This window comes from Talpa occidentalis, unplaced genomic scaffold (genome assembly GCF_014898055.3).
Source record: "Talpa occidentalis isolate TD23 unplaced genomic scaffold, MPIMG_talOcc4v2.1 talOcc4.12, whole genome shotgun sequence".
Taxonomy (NCBI): Eukaryota; Metazoa; Chordata; class Mammalia; order Eulipotyphla; family Talpidae; genus Talpa; species Talpa occidentalis.
In genome coordinates this window covers 24,378,829-24,395,448 of record NW_023601212.1, presented here as the reverse complement: position 1 = coordinate 24,395,448, position 16,620 = coordinate 24,378,829, and the positions used below count along the sequence as shown (strand labels likewise).

The 16,620-nt window shown below is 42.7% G+C and overlaps 1 protein-coding gene across 1 annotated transcript; it reads right to left on the bottom strand.

Moving 5' to 3' along the window:
* Positions 1-1,445: 1,445 nt before the first annotated feature.
* On the bottom strand, positions 1,446-16,297 carry EI24 (EI24 autophagy associated transmembrane protein). Its single transcript, XM_037505549.2, has 11 exons — positions 16,232-16,297; positions 13,258-13,370; positions 9,374-9,519; positions 8,440-8,500; positions 7,314-7,380; positions 6,652-6,776; positions 6,236-6,355; positions 5,771-5,882; positions 4,943-5,054; positions 3,786-3,860; positions 1,446-3,023 (listed from the first exon to the last, which is right to left on the bottom strand). Exons 2-11 carry the CDS (start codon positions 13,297-13,299, stop codon positions 2,861-2,863), a joined length of 1,023 nt encoding a protein of 340 aa, XP_037361446.1. The 5' UTR covers positions 13,300-13,370; positions 16,232-16,297; the 3' UTR covers positions 1,446-2,860.
* Between the last annotated feature and the right edge of the window lie 323 nt (positions 16,298-16,620).

The following is a 16,620-nucleotide window of genomic DNA, read 5'->3' as shown; positions in this document are numbered from 1 at the left end:
AAAAATGTGTCTGATTACTTGCTTGTGACTCTCCTGCACTGTACTGTTAGGCCCACGAGGGTAGTAATCATACCTCTGGCTCACCCTTGAATCCCCAGGGCCTTGCCAATCCTGAAAGAGGCGCTCAAGTGCTTGTTACATGTCTCTTTTGTTGCCCCCACTGGATCCTATACTGGTCCTATAAATACACTTAACCAAAATATTTCACTTTTGTATGGCTATCATTGTTACAGAGGCCTAAGTTACACTGACCTGAATGAAGTCAGCTTCCTTTTAACTTCTGTGAGTTATATAACAGAAAGGGGGGCGGGGGCATGTGTGAGATAACTGCGAGGTAGCCTATAACTGCTAGGTAGCCTATTACACTTTATTACGGACAAACTGATAACCTTTACCAGAGCAACCTTAACAGACAGGTAAACGTAACTTTCGGAAGTAAATAAATATATTACTTCTACAATCAGAAAACAATAGTGGATGGAAAATGAATACTAGTGACAACACTAGTCTTCCTCTTAATCCCTTTTAAGGTGTTTCCTTTTAGCTTTTTTCAGATATTATCCTTGTAAGGTGGTTGACAAACCTCTAACATTAAATTGCTCTCTTCTGGATTTGTCCCAGTTTGTCCCAATTCCTTTTAATCTTGGCCCTTAAGTGCAATTGAGTTAGTACATGACTCTGTCCATTGACATTTCCATCAACTATCTTAATTCTTCAATAACAGACAACTCAGCTCTAGAAAGGATAAGTGTTCTGAATCACATATACATGTCCAACTGTGAGTATCTGTCCCTGAAAAGAGCTTTTTGTGAACAGGACTCCTTAAATTAAATGGATTAAAACTCAAGCTCTCATTTTTTTTTTTTCAGTTACTGATTATTTGTCTGCCTCAAAGCCATTCTCAATTTGGCAAAGACAGATCTACTCTTACTTTGATCTCAATTTCCTAATCACTGCCCTCAGCACATTAGGCAAGAGTTTATACTTACCTCATTTGAAATTATTACCAAATTTCTTTTGTAGATATCCCTAATCCGGCCTTATATGGGCCTGGCCTTTCAATTACATGAGTTAAACTTCGGAAGTTCCAGACTTCCAGTCACTTAAACTGTAAGCATTTTCCATAGTCAAGCACAGTGCTGAGTAACATGGCAAGCCTTCATGCATCCTCCCTTCTTCCCTCCCTCTTCTCAGAGTGACTAAGACCTGTTTAGTTGGTATACATACAAGTTTCAGGCAGCAAATATGGGGTCAAATAACTAAGATATTTTCAAAACTTAAAAAATCTTAAATAAGGTAATCATGACTAGTTACAAGCTGATGAAATACTTAGGTCTTCAAACCATCCCCACAGAAACCTGGAAGTAATTCTCTGCAATACTATTGTTAAATGACCAGAGACATCTCAGAGGAATACTGGAAATAAATCTTATTTTATACTGTATCTTTCACAATCTCTTTTGTGCACAAGCTGGGAACAATGCCTACTGCTAAAATCCCACTATTTTAAAACCTTTTGCATTTCAAATTTGGCTTACATCTCCCAGCTGTCATTTTAAAATCCTTATTCTGTCTCATACACAGTAAAGGTTGCTATTAACCAAACGTCTAAATCTCCTTATTAGAATATTCAATACACTAAAATTTAGAGTGCTCTTTCTCCCTTCAGGAATGTACATGAGAGATGTGTATCTAGACTTTAAAACAAGTAACTCAACAATCCTACATTCTTTCGCAGGATGTTGTCATGATTATAATCACGTAATCCAAACTTCCTTAGGGAACCTTTTCCAAGATGAATGTCTCAAAACTATAACCAAGTTATCTGATAGCTTGTTGCATGAATACATCTCTTAAGGTGATGGTTGTAAATTCAATCTTTACACACTCTGTGGGAAACCAGCTCATGTTTAATTGTGACATTTGAAAATTGTACAAGTGCTTTGACAGCTGCCCTTCCCCCCATACTCAGTCTCTTATAATGGAAAGGAAAACACCAATCACATGTTTAATGGGTTTAATAAGTTTACCCCTTCAGTTCCTATTTGCAGCACCCATATCCCTTTGAAATACCAGACAGCCCTGGCAGTGGCCAACAGTGAATCCAGACCTCCAGAGTTCAAAAGTTCAGGTTCTCTGAGCATTCTGTGTTGCAGTGGCACTTGTCCAAAATTGGTACCTCCCTAGAGTTGGGGAACTTTAAAATATACCAGTGAAAAAAGCTTTATTCCCCTTCAAGAGGAAGAAAAATAATCACTCCTCAAAACCCAGCAGATCTGGCTGTGAGGTCTTTCCTCCTGTCCCATCTTTTCAGGCTTGTTTTTTGCAGTGGACCAAGGGAGACCAAAATCTAACCTGAGTTACAAGAAACAAGACAGTGATGGCTATAAAGGAAGTGACCAGGAGCAACTGAGCTACTCCTGTACCTCCCATATCCAATATATGTGCTTCACAGAAAAACAACAAAAATAACAATCCACAAAATACAACAGCTAGAATTATAAAATCCATTCATCCAAGGGTGGTGGAAGGCAGGAAGGGGTGGTCTGGAGGGCAAATGGCACAGGGAGAAAAACAAAATAATCAAATCAGTCCAGGCACGGGGGCTGGCAAGTGCTAGAAAAGAGCTGCAGAAAAACCTGTGGTCCTTTAGACTCACTGGTATTAAAAATCCACATACTGGTGTCAGGAAGATTCTGCCTTACATGCACCAGAGACAAAAATTCCAATTCCTCAGAGAAGGGAATATGCAGCAGGCCCTTGGCAGAGTGGGTCCTGCCTTCCCTGCTGGGGAGGTGAACAAGGAATAGAGCTGCCACAGCCTCCTTCCAATCCCACCCTTCCCCTCCGGATGGCAGACTCAGTGGCCTGCAGCAGCCTTCGGTTTGGCAGGAGACGGTTGTGGTGAAGGGAGCTTCTCAGCAGAGGTTGAGCTACTCAGGGCAGATTGCAGGTAGACCGTCTTGTGGAAGAGTCTGTTGCTTAAGAAAACCACCAAGGAGAATAGGCGCAACTGAAAAAGGCTAAAAGGCAAGAGACCCAACTTGTGAGATCCTTAGTTGATCAAAATTATGCTTTTAGTTATGTGACAACTTACTTGCCTTTCAAAAAAAATGACACAGGGAAAAAATAAGACAACTAAAACGTGGCCAAGGAAACAGAGGTATTAAGACACATGGATTAAAAAGGTAGGAACTCAAGTGCACACTGGGTCCAGTGGCTGTTCTGCATGCCAAAGATTTGCTGTTTGGAATACTAGGGCTTAGAGGAGACAAAGTTATATTTTAAATTGTTTCTGATTCAATAAGTACTTTTCTATGGCGGACTGCAGGATCCAAACTTCAAGCTAGGTCTGAAGATATAGGTCATATGGGCTTCCGTTTCAAGAGCAAGTTGATAATATCTACAAAGATATATATGCAGCACTGCTGAATAGCTAGTGCATGCAAAAACCCAAAATACTGTTGTTGTTTTTTTTACACAAATTTGCCTTTCATACAAAAATGAACTTCAGAAGTTTCCAAGTGCCTATAGTCACTGAATTGCTAAATTTTAAGAATATGTATGATAGCATTGATTTTTGAAGCACATACATATTTATGTGCATGCATGCATAGGGAAAATTTGGTGATCTATCTCAGAAGTGTTTTCTTCTCATTAAACTGTGTATTGTTTTCCTGCAATGTAAGATGTTATTTAAAGAAAAAGTCTCATTCATGTAATCATGGCATTATAGCGCTAATCCTTTACATGGAAAAACGTACTATGCATTGGCTAATACTTACTACGCTTTGCCAGGGGTCTTTGCTTCATTGGCGCTGATAATGAATAAAGGGAACAGGATAGAGAAGAGGCAGCCACTATTAAGAAAAAAAAATGAAGAAAAGAGTCATTAGTCACATTAATAACAGCCATGACTTTGAAGATATTAGAAGCCCAGAGATTGTTTTCCTCCAGTGCTTACATTACTGCTTGGTAGAATCTTAGTATTACCAACACCTTTCAAGAAGAACAAAAAATTTCTCTAAACACTAGTTATATTAAAAACTTCCCCAGGAGGCCTCCCTGGTGGTGCAAGGGGTTAAACATCCACACTGTGAAGCAATCTGCAGCTACTACAGCATGAGTTTGATACCTGGCCACGGAGGCGCCCCACATGGCTCAGCAGACCACTCCTGTCTCGCCCATTGCTCCCCTCAGCAGTGTATTTCAATCAATCTGCCTGTTCTGCTCCCCACTCTGTCTCTGGTGAATCATCTCACCTCCCCTACCCCCCGCACCTCTGGCCTACACCCCAGCTCTTGTACGCATAAATAAATCTTAAAAAAAAAAAAAAAATTCCCAGGGGAAAAAAAACTGCTCCAAGAGACAATATAAAAAAAGAATATAACATACTGGATCATGCAGAAGAGATTGTAATGTTATCTGACAAATTAGGCTGACAAGGAGAAAAACCCTGTAGATCTCCAGAAGACTAAATAAGAATTAGAGTGTCTAGGGCCTCCCCGGTGGCGCAGCGGTTGAGCGCTGGGTTGCGAAGCTGCCCGCGGCCTCTGCGGCGCCGGTTCGATCCCCGGCTGCTTCCCGGCCACCGGAGGAGGGTCCCGCATGGCGCGCAGACCTCTCCTGCCGCCCGCTGCTCCCCTCAGCAGTGTACTTCGGTCCTTCTGCCTGCTCTGCTCCCCGCTCTGGCTCTGGTGAATTCTCTCACCCTCCCGCACTTCTGACTGTACCCAGTGCATGTATAAACAAACAAACAAACAAACAAATAAAGAAAGAAAGAAAGAAAACATGCCTCTATAAAAAAAAAAAAAAAAAAAAAAAAACTTAAAAAAAAAAAAAAAAGGATTAGAGTGTCTAGCAAGAACCAGGCACACAGAAGGTGTTCCTTAATTGAATCTTTATTTTTAAAGGTCCCCTTTAAGTTCCCTAACCAAATTACCTGATAATGTATGAGGACTGCATTGCTGTGAGGAAAGCCAATGGCAAACCAAATCCAAAGTAGTAAGGCCAATTCCTTTCAATATTTGACAACCGCTGGTGCATTTCAATTCCTAAAATAAGGGAGCCAAAACAGTAAGATTGCATATTTTGTTTTAGTCAATGACTAAATATTTCAGACAAACTACTGGAGGCTTGGATCTCAGATAAAGATCGACCAGGCAGAACGCAGCTGTAACTGTGTAAACCTGACATAAAGCTTCCATGCAAAGTTTTTACAACTCAGTAATCACAATTTCAAAGCTGGCACACTAAGTGAATTATGAATTACAACACAGACATCCTTGTCAGGATTAATCTTTAACAAAGGAAGATATCAAAGGAAAAGGCAGTCATCCTGCAGAAATCAGTTAACCCCCAAAATAAAGCAAAAAATGAAAAAAAAAAAATCAGTTAACCCCATTGAACAATACACACCTAGACAAATATGCCAAGAGCTTTAAAATATTGCCAAAAGAATCTGAATGTAATGATGTCAATTTAATTTCTAATTCAGAATAATTCATGCTCACTTATGCCTTTTTATGGCTCAATCAGAGACACATCACATTACGCACCATATAGGCACTGCTACATTACTATATTCCCTAGCCTCACAGCTAAGGATTAAACCTCCTAAGGCAAAAGTAAGTCCTCTTTGCCAAAGAGGTTACTTTCATCCAAAGATGTTTTGCCGAGGACCTAAGTATTGACTAGTTCAAGTTGTCTACTTAACAGAAGCATTTCCCAGTTGGGCCTCCAAGTTCTGAGTTTCTTTATACAGACTTACCTTTATTGAACCAACGATATTCGAAGCAGTATAGCGAGTAGAGAAGGGACATATGGAGAAGACTAACCAGCTGACCAACAAGATGGATGGGAAAGAGACTCACAAACATCCCCTAAAGAACAAATATGGAAAATCTTAATTCTAAAGCTTCAGAGTCCTCACACTACCCACCTGCCACTGAGTCATCTCTCTCTGCCTAGATAGCCTCAAAGTTGCTTCTCATGTTTCTGAATAACAGGAGAGCAGAGAATTCCCAGGGTGGCAGGGAAGAGTAGGTAAATTCATGTTTCTTATCATTTTGTGATTTTTAACTTCTCTAGTTGTTTCTGTGAAAAAACGACTTAAAAAAAATCATTACCTCCCATAAAGCATATCAGCTTCAGTGTAAATAGAATACCCTGTCCTTGTGAAGACACCCCTGCTAAATTTTTAAAAATCTGCTGGTACACAGAAGGCCAGTCTCACCTGGATGAGGAAAAGAGCCTGCAGCAAAAGGTTGAAGAGCATGTCAGCAATTATCTTGCTGACACTAGGGAATGGGTGAGGCTTCCTCCCTGATACCTCAAATGCCAGATCAGCTATGTCCTGTAACAGAGAAAGTAGCTCACCAAAACATGAATTAAATTGCCTCAATATCCACCCCAAAGCTAAGGTCACTGATCTCCCAGTAGACCTGCCGGGTGAGAAAAGCCCCAGGATATTTGGCAATGAGATGCTCTGGTGACCTGAGACAGTAATTCTATAAGAGCACAAAGATCACCCACTGGCTGCCTGACTAAGAAAGCTTAACGTTATAAAATCACTCCCTTCATAGGCTGAAACCTGCCACCTGTCAACCCAGCATGTCATAAGGCCCAGACTCCATTCTGTCCTGGACCTACTTGAAACCAGATCGCATTCACAACTTTGCTAAGCACAAACAGGGGGAGCACCCAGAGAGCACTGAAAATTGACGTAAGGAAGAATTCCAGCCAAGACCAAACATCTCCATGTAGTGATGGATCACCTGAGAAAGAGGAAAAGTTATGAGTTTAACTGGAGAAATGAAAAACCAGAGGACCAAATATGGAACCCCTAGTTTGTGACTCTTCTGTCCCCAACATCTCCAACACCTTTGTTTCTTGCCAGCATATACTACACCTATTTCAAATAGTCTTTTTTTCTTTGGGGACATATATAATTCTGGCCACAACTCCAATTTAGAGTGGCCATAGATTTGTGCTGTTTACCTTGAGACAAATCTGCTTGCTTGGTGGCTGACTGAGATGCCACAGGGATTAACTGTACACAATTTGCAGGAAAGCACCTAGGTTTAAATCCCAGCTGTGTCACTTACTATTAGTTTGACCTTGGTAACTAACTTCCATTTGCTCATCCATAAAATGATATACATAACTGTAGCCTCTCGAGTTGAGACATTTGTTAAAAAGCTAAAAAGCTTTTTAAAAAGCTTAAAAAGTTCCTGGTACATAGCATGTTTCCCTGAGAAAAACACCTCCCACCTTCATTCAGGCAGAAACCACAGAACAATGTACATACTTACCAATAATTTGGGCTGTTACTGACTGAAGCACAGGAATAAACACTCGATAAAACAAGAGCAGACTGAACTAAAGGACAGAAGCAATAAGGTAAACTTTAAATATCCTACTTTAAAACAAGAGTTACAAGTTTCAGAGAACTAATTATTTTCCCATTGCAGGCGCCTTTTATAAATCAGATACAAAGTGGCACGAAAATCAGATCCATGTCTGTTTCCCAATACCCCAGCTGAGAGGTACAAATCTGACACTGCCTATAAAACTCTGGGAGGCACAGAAGAACATTTCAAATACTACTTAAGCCAAAATATATTCACAGTACACTGTAATATTCTGTAAGTTAAGGCTAACATCTGAAAACATATGTGAAATGTTTAGATTAAAACAAGTTGAATTTTACTGATTTCCAAGTCAAAGGAAATATTTAATAACGTGCTTTCAAAGTACTTAACTCTCACTTAAGCCTGTGAGGGTCCTTGGTTAACTGTAGGCAACCTTTTCTGGTATGGGTTTCAGTAGTAATCAATTCAGATAGCTGGCTCTGAGTAGATGCAGGAAGAACCTTGCCCTTGCCCAACTGTCCTTCCCTATTCCTCCCCCATAGCTGTCCTTAGTTAAAACGTGCAGACAATGTCAAGAGAAACTGCTACCTATCACATTAAAAGTTGTAAATAAATCATTAAAAAAATAAAAGTATATACTCAGGGCACTCCTGACTTTCTCTTTTAAGATGGCACCCCAGGATTCCCCAGAGACAGAAAAAGGAGCAGAGCAGGCAGATTTACTGAAATACTCTGCTAAGGGGTGCAGTGAGCGAGACAGGATAGGATTGCTGCACCATATGTGGGTTAGCTCCCTGCCTGGGGATTGAACTCAAGTTGTAGAGGTGATAGCGCTGAGAGTTAACCCCTAGGCCACTGGGGAGGCCCACTCTTAACATTTATATACAAGTATTCTCTGGGAATAAAATGATTAAAGGCGCACAGAATGCTGAGTTATGGTATTAACCATAGGTCAGCAGGTGAAAGCTACTTGTCCCAGTTTCAACAAAACAGTTGAGAACTATTGACATAGCAACAATCTGAAGATGCTAATAAGGCACCCAGAATATGAGGGAAAAAAACTTACCCAGAATACGCCACCATTCCAAGCGCAACACTGGAAAATCCTACTAACAATACGGGGCTCACTAGAAAAGACCACATGTGTTTAGTTTATAAGGAGTATAGGCTATTTCCATATTGTCATACAGTAGTTCGCCATTTTATATCTTTTATTTGTATTATTTATCCAGCCAATTTTTCTTCCCACTGTTCTAATGTCAATGAGAAACGGCTAAAGATATTTCTGTGGAGTTTTCATAAAAAGGAAAAAATATATTTTCTAAAATCCAAGATTGAAGAGTAAGAGGAAGTCTAAGGCTCTATCAGGAAATACATCTACATAGCTTCTCCTAGAAGTGTCCATCAGTTGATAATTTTTTTGTAGCCCTCCATTCACCATTCTGGTATTTGTTTTTTTTTTTAAAGATTTATTTATTTATGCATACAAGAGCTGGGGCATAGGTCAGAGGTGTGGGGGGTGAGAGGACTCACCAAAGACAGAGTGGGGAACAGAACAGGCAGACTGACTGACTGAAATACACTGCTGAGGGGAGCAGCGGGCAAGTCAGGAGAGTTCTGCCTCACCATGTGGGTTGCTCCCTGGCTGGCCGGGGGATTGAACTCATGCTGTAGAGGCTGTGGACTGCCTCATAGTGCAGTGCTTAACCCCTTGCGCCATCAGGGAGGCCCACCATTCTGATCTTTTTCAAGCAACAATTTTGAGCAAATTATTGTTACATTCCCGTAACAAATTATTATTGTTACATTCCAGTTTAATTCAATGTGGAGGAGGGACAAAGATCCCTCCTACATCTTAGAGGGCAAAAGTATAAAAAACAAGTAATGGGGAACTGAAATTCTATTCTGTAGGATCTTCTCCGATCCTTCTTTGCTACAGAGCAGTCTCTTCCTGATGTGGGCCTCCCTGGGACATGTTCCGCAGAGACTCTGCTCCTTACCTTTCCTGCTTCCTCTCAATACTCTGGGCTCTCCTCTGCGCCAGGACACTACTTGCCCTTCTTCGACGCTGCTCCTCTCTCTTTTGCTGAATTCGAGCATCTAGTTTTGAGATGGTACAAATTCCCCAGATGGAGTCTTTGATTCCCTATAGACAAAAATATTGTTTAAAAAGGAAAGATTATAGATCAGAGAAGACTTTCCAAAGGTACATATATACAGCAAAGCAAAATAACAGTGGAAACCAATGTACTTCTTTTGCTACATTGTTTAAGGGAGTCTTGATTTTTATTTTAAATAATGCCCAATTTACAGAAGAGTGACAAGAATGGAGAACTTCTAAATATCCTCTCTCCAAATTCCACAAAGTAGTATTTTGCCACACTGTTTATCATTTTAAATGTACAAATTATATACACATGTATTATGATTCATGAGGTTATTACATTATGTCCCTTTGCTTTTAATTCTTCAGTCTTTATTTCCTAACAAAAGTGAAATTCTCTTGTATGACCATAAGATAGTTATCAAGAAATTTATTAGAATATTTTAATCAACAGTTCACATTATTTTAATTTTTCCATTAGTCCCAATGATGTTTTCCACAGCATTTTTATCCCTCAAATATAAGAATTCAGTTCAGAATCACATATGGCACTTGGCTGTCAGGTCTCTTTATAATCAGTAACAGCTCCCGAACAATGTTATAGTATTCCCTCTATTCCAGGGTGTTTCCTTATGATCAGGCCCAGTTTAGGCAATTTTGGTAGGACTATCACAGAAGTGATGTCCTTCCAGACACTATATCCAGAGGCACATGTCTGTCTGCCCTAGCTGGTGATATTAACTTGTCACACTCAGACAAGCAGTTACGGCTTCCACTGTATAGTTGTTAAGTTTTTCTCCTTGCAATTAATAAGCAGGTTGTGGGCAGATACCTCTGAGATCATTCAAATATCCTGCTCATCAAGTTCTGTCCCCTAGACTTAGCATCCATTGACAGCTCTCATCCAGACCAATTCTACCCACCTAACATGGCTGCAACATAATGGTTTTCCAACTTCCACACTTGAATACTATTAAGGTAAAGTTATTGTTCTCCCCTATATTCTTTCAGTAGTCAAATGCCTACAGCATGCCTTACATCTTGTCCTAAACTACAGTGATACAAGGACAAATTAAACACTGGTCTCTATGAAGGAGCAGGGCTACACCAAATTGGAGAAAGACACAAAGAAATGATTACTGTAAAATGTGAAAAGTTGTAGGATAAAATCACACCACGTAAGACAACATGGTAGTATAGCTGGAGGAGAGAATGTCCTCAGAGTATATAACAGGGTACAGGGTTATTGTCTATCAAGACAGTGTCAGAGGCATTTGCCAACCATATGTGAAGAGCTCCAAAAGCACAAAGATTTTTTTTTAAAGATTTATTTTATTTGTGCCTCCTTGGTGGCGCAAGGGGTTAAGTCTCAGCACTATGAAGCTATCCACAGTCAGTACAGCACGAGTTCAATCCCAGGTCAGGGAGCTGACACATATGGAGCAACAGACCTCGCCTATCTCATCCGCTTCTCCCCTCAGCAGTGTATTTCTGTAGATCCGCCTGTCTGCTCCCCACTCTGTCTCTGATGAATCTTCTTACCCCTGGCACTTCTGGCCTGTACCCCAGTTTTTGTATGCATAAATAAATAGATCTTTAAAAAAAAAAGGATTTCTTTTTTTATGCAGACGATGGCTGGGATTAGGGGGTGAGAGGATTCACCAGAGACAGAGTGGGGAGCAGAGCAGGCAGACTGACTGAAACACACTGCTGAGGGGAACAGCGGGTGAGACAGGAGAGGTCTGCTGCACCATGTGCATTAGATCCCTGGCTGGGGGTCAAATTCATGCTGTGGATAGCTTCATAGTGCTGCAACTTAACCCCTTGCGCCACCAGGGAGGCCAGCACAAAGATTACTGTTGGTGTTACAGACACCAGAATTGCTTATCACCCAGTTCAAAGATCTGCATTCATTCATCCAGCCATCCACCTACTTACTGAGCATCTGCAATGAACCAGACATTAGTCATACAGGAATGTTCAAGAGATGGATAACTCAGTAGGGAAAGTACACAACAAATAATGTGGTATAAGAATAAGAAGCAGCATAACAGTTGTATATTCAAAACAGAATGGTAGCAAAAGGGTATTTAACTTCATGATGAGGAGGAACAACAACAACAAACAAATTTGGAAAAGAACAGCCACACTATATTTAAGAATGATAGTTCCATCTATTGTCATTAGTCAAAGTAAATTTTAGCGACAATCGCCAGGATACAGAGAAATGGGCAAGTTTACGGACTACCTATGGATAGGAGCACAAATAGGCACAATTGATCTTTTATCTATGAGTAATTTTTAGTCTTATTTTGGTTTTGACTTATAAATTTTTCACAAATAGTTTAAATATTTAAGTTAATTAAGTTCAATGGCTGAGGGCCTGGTATGTGTATAAATGATGACAGGAGTCCCCCTCCTCTGAGATACAGTGGAGTGGGGTAAGTACACATGTAAACAGCACACCACAGAAGCGATTTAGGGTTGAATTTATCTTATCTTTGTACTTACTAAATCACCAATTTATTGGTGATAGAACAAATGATAGCACTAAGGAACAGTTATATGGAAGAGATACAGAGGGTGAGGCATGGGGAAAAGACATGGAAACATCATGCCCTCTCTAGGCATGCCATTCTCCCCAAATCTCCACATGTTCAGCAGCCTGGAAGCTCCAGGGTTCAAATTTTATAACACAAGAATGGCCAGATGAGCAGGTATAGGTATGAAATGTGTGACCCACAGGTGTACATGAAGTTTCTGGCTCTTCTGAGATACTTCTTGAATTCCCTCTCTTACTCAAAGATAATAAACTTAAAACATCCCCATTATGGGAAGGACCCCCACCATCTGAACCGGTCTCTCTCTTGCTCCTGCAAACATAGCTACAGGGACCACAACTAGAATAAGAGACCTCAGACATCCACGGGAATTTTGTGCTACTGGTCATTTGGGTAACTAGGTCCTAAACAGATCTTTATGGGACATTTTTGCACAGTATAGGAAAATATAATATTTCTGTAAAGTGAATAAAGAAGATTATTGTACCAAAGTCCATTACTTAGTTTTGACTGGTATACCACAGATATATAAGATGGTAACATTAGGGGAACCTGGTGAGGATACAGAGGAACTCTCTATACTACTGTACCTATAACTTTCCTGTAAGTCCAAAATTATAAAGCTAACAACAACAAAGGCCCTGAAGCCGGGCTGACCAGGTTCTCATACCAGAGACATTCACTGGACCCAAGCTTCTGCAAGGTGGAGACTATTAGCTATCTCTTGAGTAGGATGATTAAAGAACTGTATGCAAAGGACATAACAAGGTTGATAAAAATTCCAAAAACACCTAAAGAATATCCTCATCAGTTTCTAAAGCAAAAAGATCAAGAAACGGGGCCTCCCCGGTGGCGCAGCGGTTGAGCGCTGGGTTGCGAAGCTGCCCGCGGCCTCTGCGGCGCCGGTTCGATCCCCGGCTGCTCCCCGGCCACCGGAGGAGGGTCCCACATGGCGCGCAGACCTCTCCTGCCGCCCGCTGCTCCCCTCAGCAGTGTACTTCGGTCCTTCTGCCTGCTCTGCTCCCTGCTCTGGCTCTGGTGAATTCTCTCACCCTCCCGCGCTTCTGACTGTACCCAGTGCATGTATAAACAAAACAAAAACAAATCAAATAAATAAATAAATAAATAAAAACATGCCTCTATAAAAAAAAAAAAAAAAAAGACCATCTATCTTCTTTAAAAAAAAAAAAAAGATCAAGAAATGACTTGATGTACTCACCCTGCCAAGGTCCTGCAGAAAGGTTTTGACACTGTCAGCCATCTCTTCACCACCCAAGCTACCAATTACACAGAGGAGAGAGGAGTGTCCCCAGAACTTTCATCATGAAGGACCTAGAAACAAATGGAGAAAAATTATTTATCTTAGAGATAAGCTACGTTGTGTGCATTTCTACACGATGACATTTTCCACATACTTACATCTCTAATAGGAATGCAGTGGATGCTAGCCCTTACGCAGATACAAACACAGTGAACTAAAGCAGCTTCCAGGCTGCTGAACATGTGGTTATAATTATAACTACTGAAACCTGAAATCCATACTTAATCATTTACTACCTTTTCACTTTTTTACATGGGTCAATGTCTCTTGCAGCAGTAGTCTCTGCATCTTCATGTCCCTAACTAACCCTCCCACACTTTCCAAGTACTTTTGAGGATATGGAGATGGGTAATAATTACATTTCAATAACTTCTTAAGCGATTTATGCTTGCTATATAGCCTCCTCAAACACGTGAATGAAAATATAAGAGCAAGATGAAAGTTCTAACAAAAACTACTGAATATGCATTTCATACACAAAGTTCTCTAGCTCACAGGTATGATGTAAAAGATACTATATGAAATTGCCCAAGACCTCCAAATAAGTGTCCCTACGTTTTCCAACTTTTAAAGACACACACACACACAATTGTCATAAGCATGCAAAAAACAATGGATATTAAAACTAGGCCAAAAGAAGCTCACAGGTATAGTTTTCTCATTTTATTTCTGAAGTGAATGAGGAATAATTCAAAAACTAAGAACTTGAAAGTTCATGATTATTATTATTATTAAAATACTATCTTCCCATTGAATGTTTTTAAAGAGAACAAACACCAATTTCAGAAATCTTATTAAGAACCTGAGATTCTAGGGCCTCCCCGGTGGCGCAGCGGTTGAGCGCTGGGTTGCGAAGCTGCGCGCGGCCTCTGCGGCGCCGGTTCGATCCCCGGCTGCTCCCCGGCCACCGGAGGAGGGTCCCACATGGCGCGCAGACCTCTCCTGCCGCCCGCTGCTCCCCTCAGCAGTGTACTTCGGTCCTTCTGCCTGCTCTGCTCCCCGCTCTGGCTCTGGTGAATTCTCTCGCCCTCCCGCGCTTCTGACTGTACCCAGTGCATGTATAAACAAAACAAACAAAGAAACCAGCAAACAAATAAATAAAGCATGCCTCTATAAAAAAAAAAAAAAAAAAAAAGAACCTGAGATTCTAAATTTCAACCCCCATCAAGTCAATCTAGGGTACTATCAGTTTAAGAGGTGTGATTACCATATGACAGAATTCCACAGGCACCTTGTACAAACTTCATATTTCAAAACCTGAGCATGTTTTCCCTGACCTGTAACCACTTCACCAAGCTGAACCTTATTGACCCATCTGGAGTTCTGCCACTTAGAACCAGGAGGGCAGAGACTAGAGCAGCAGGAAGGCCATTTGCACAACACCGAATGGACCATCTGCTCCTTAGGTCAATCCTACATAGATGCACTGGCTTCTAATAGAGAAGTTTCTAAGATAAGAAACTTCTGTTAATACTACTCCCACTTAAAAACAAACAAGCTTAAAAAAAAAACCAAACAAGCTAGCCCCCACCTCCCAACAATGATAGGCTAACTCAGTGCCAGGTGAATACCAAATGCTCAATGACACATAAGACCCTAAGCTATAAAGACTATTGTGAATCTACTCTTAACTACTTCCTCATCTACAAATTAAGGGTAGTGAATAAATCTCCGTAAGATTTGAGTATAAAGTGTAATAACATGAAAATAAAAATGTTTCTACAAAACGTATATCCACTAGAGAATGAGTTCTTTTGGGAGCTGAAGGAAACCATTAGTCTGGATTTCTCACAGGCCACCCAGTCAGGGAGCTTGCAGCATGCCCAGTAGGACAGCTGTGTTATCTGAACCATAGCCATTAACACCTGGCTTCTGCATGGACCAAGTGACAGGTTACCTACTCACCTACAGTGACCTTTGAAGGACAAGTCATTTCAATGCAATGCAAATATCCTAGGAACCTTCCTACAGAAATATTTGGTGAACTACCCAATTTGACACAAAGCTGAAGCATGGAGAAAAGTAACTCCCCATAATATGAGACCACACAAAAACTAAATAACACAGGGAGATAACACTGGGGGAACCTTACAAGAGGGCTGGAAGGAAATCAAGATGCATCTGGTTCACATCATTTTACAAAAGGAGCAACTGAGTCTCCGAAGTTAAATGGCTAGCCCAAGACTGCCCCAATGAAGGGCTCCAGCGAACTTCCAAACCCTGGTGGTGTTCTAATCCTCAGTCAGGGCTTCTTTCTACTCATGCTTTGCAACGAGTAATTTTGTTTAACCGGAGTATCCCACGGACAAATAACCTGGACATACAGCTGGTCATTAAATTCCCAACAGTCATTAGAGCTCATTAAGCATCCACGAAGGCACCGTCGTGTACCTTCATTTCTAAGTCATTCACCCAGGTCTGAAAAGCAGGGAGCTGTCGCCTCCCTGTCTTACCCAGGTGCAGAACAGGTAATCATCCTCACTTCTCGCTGGGGCGCCACCGACCGACTCCCGAGTTCACGGGTCCGCCCGGACGGGTCTTTCCCGCAGCTCCCCGGCAATTTCCGAGAGGAAGCGCCAGCCTCCCCCCGCAACCACCGCAGCGCACGAGGTGCGGAGCCCGCTCGCACCCGCGCACCGCCAGCCGGGGAGCCGCGCCGGCCCCGGGGCAGGGTCGCCCGGGCCGCACCCCGCGCTCCGGCGTGACGCCACTCCCGCAGCGCCCGCGGCCAAGCTCCCCTCCCGCAGCCCCGGCCCCGAGCCTCACAAACCCGCGCCGGGCCCTGCCAGCCCTCTCTGCCGCTGCGCCCCGGGCCCTGCCGCGCGCGCCCAGCGCGGCCCCGGTGGCCCGGCTCCGCTGAGCCCGCACCTACCCGGCAGCTCCGCCGCCGCGGCTGCGTCTCCGGCTCCAGCCCACCGGCCCCAGGCCCACCGCGGGCCCGCTCGGATCCTCCGCGCCCGGCCGCCCGCTCCCGCCCGGGCGCTCCCAGGGCCGGGGCCGGTGCGCCCGCACTGGGCATGCCCGGGCCGCACGGGGCCGCTGGGAAGTCAGGCGGGCGCCGGGCCCAGCAGCCCGGAGCGAGAGGGGCGGGGCCTCGGGCGTGGGGGCGGGGCCAGCGCGATGGAAGCTGGGAAATGCAGTCCGTCCGCCGAGCCCCGCAGCCCGGAGCGAGAGGGGCAGAGCCTCGGCGGCGTGGGGCGTGGCCATGGCGACGGAGGCTGGGAAATGCAGTCCGTCCACCCGGCCCCGCGCCGCCCCTCG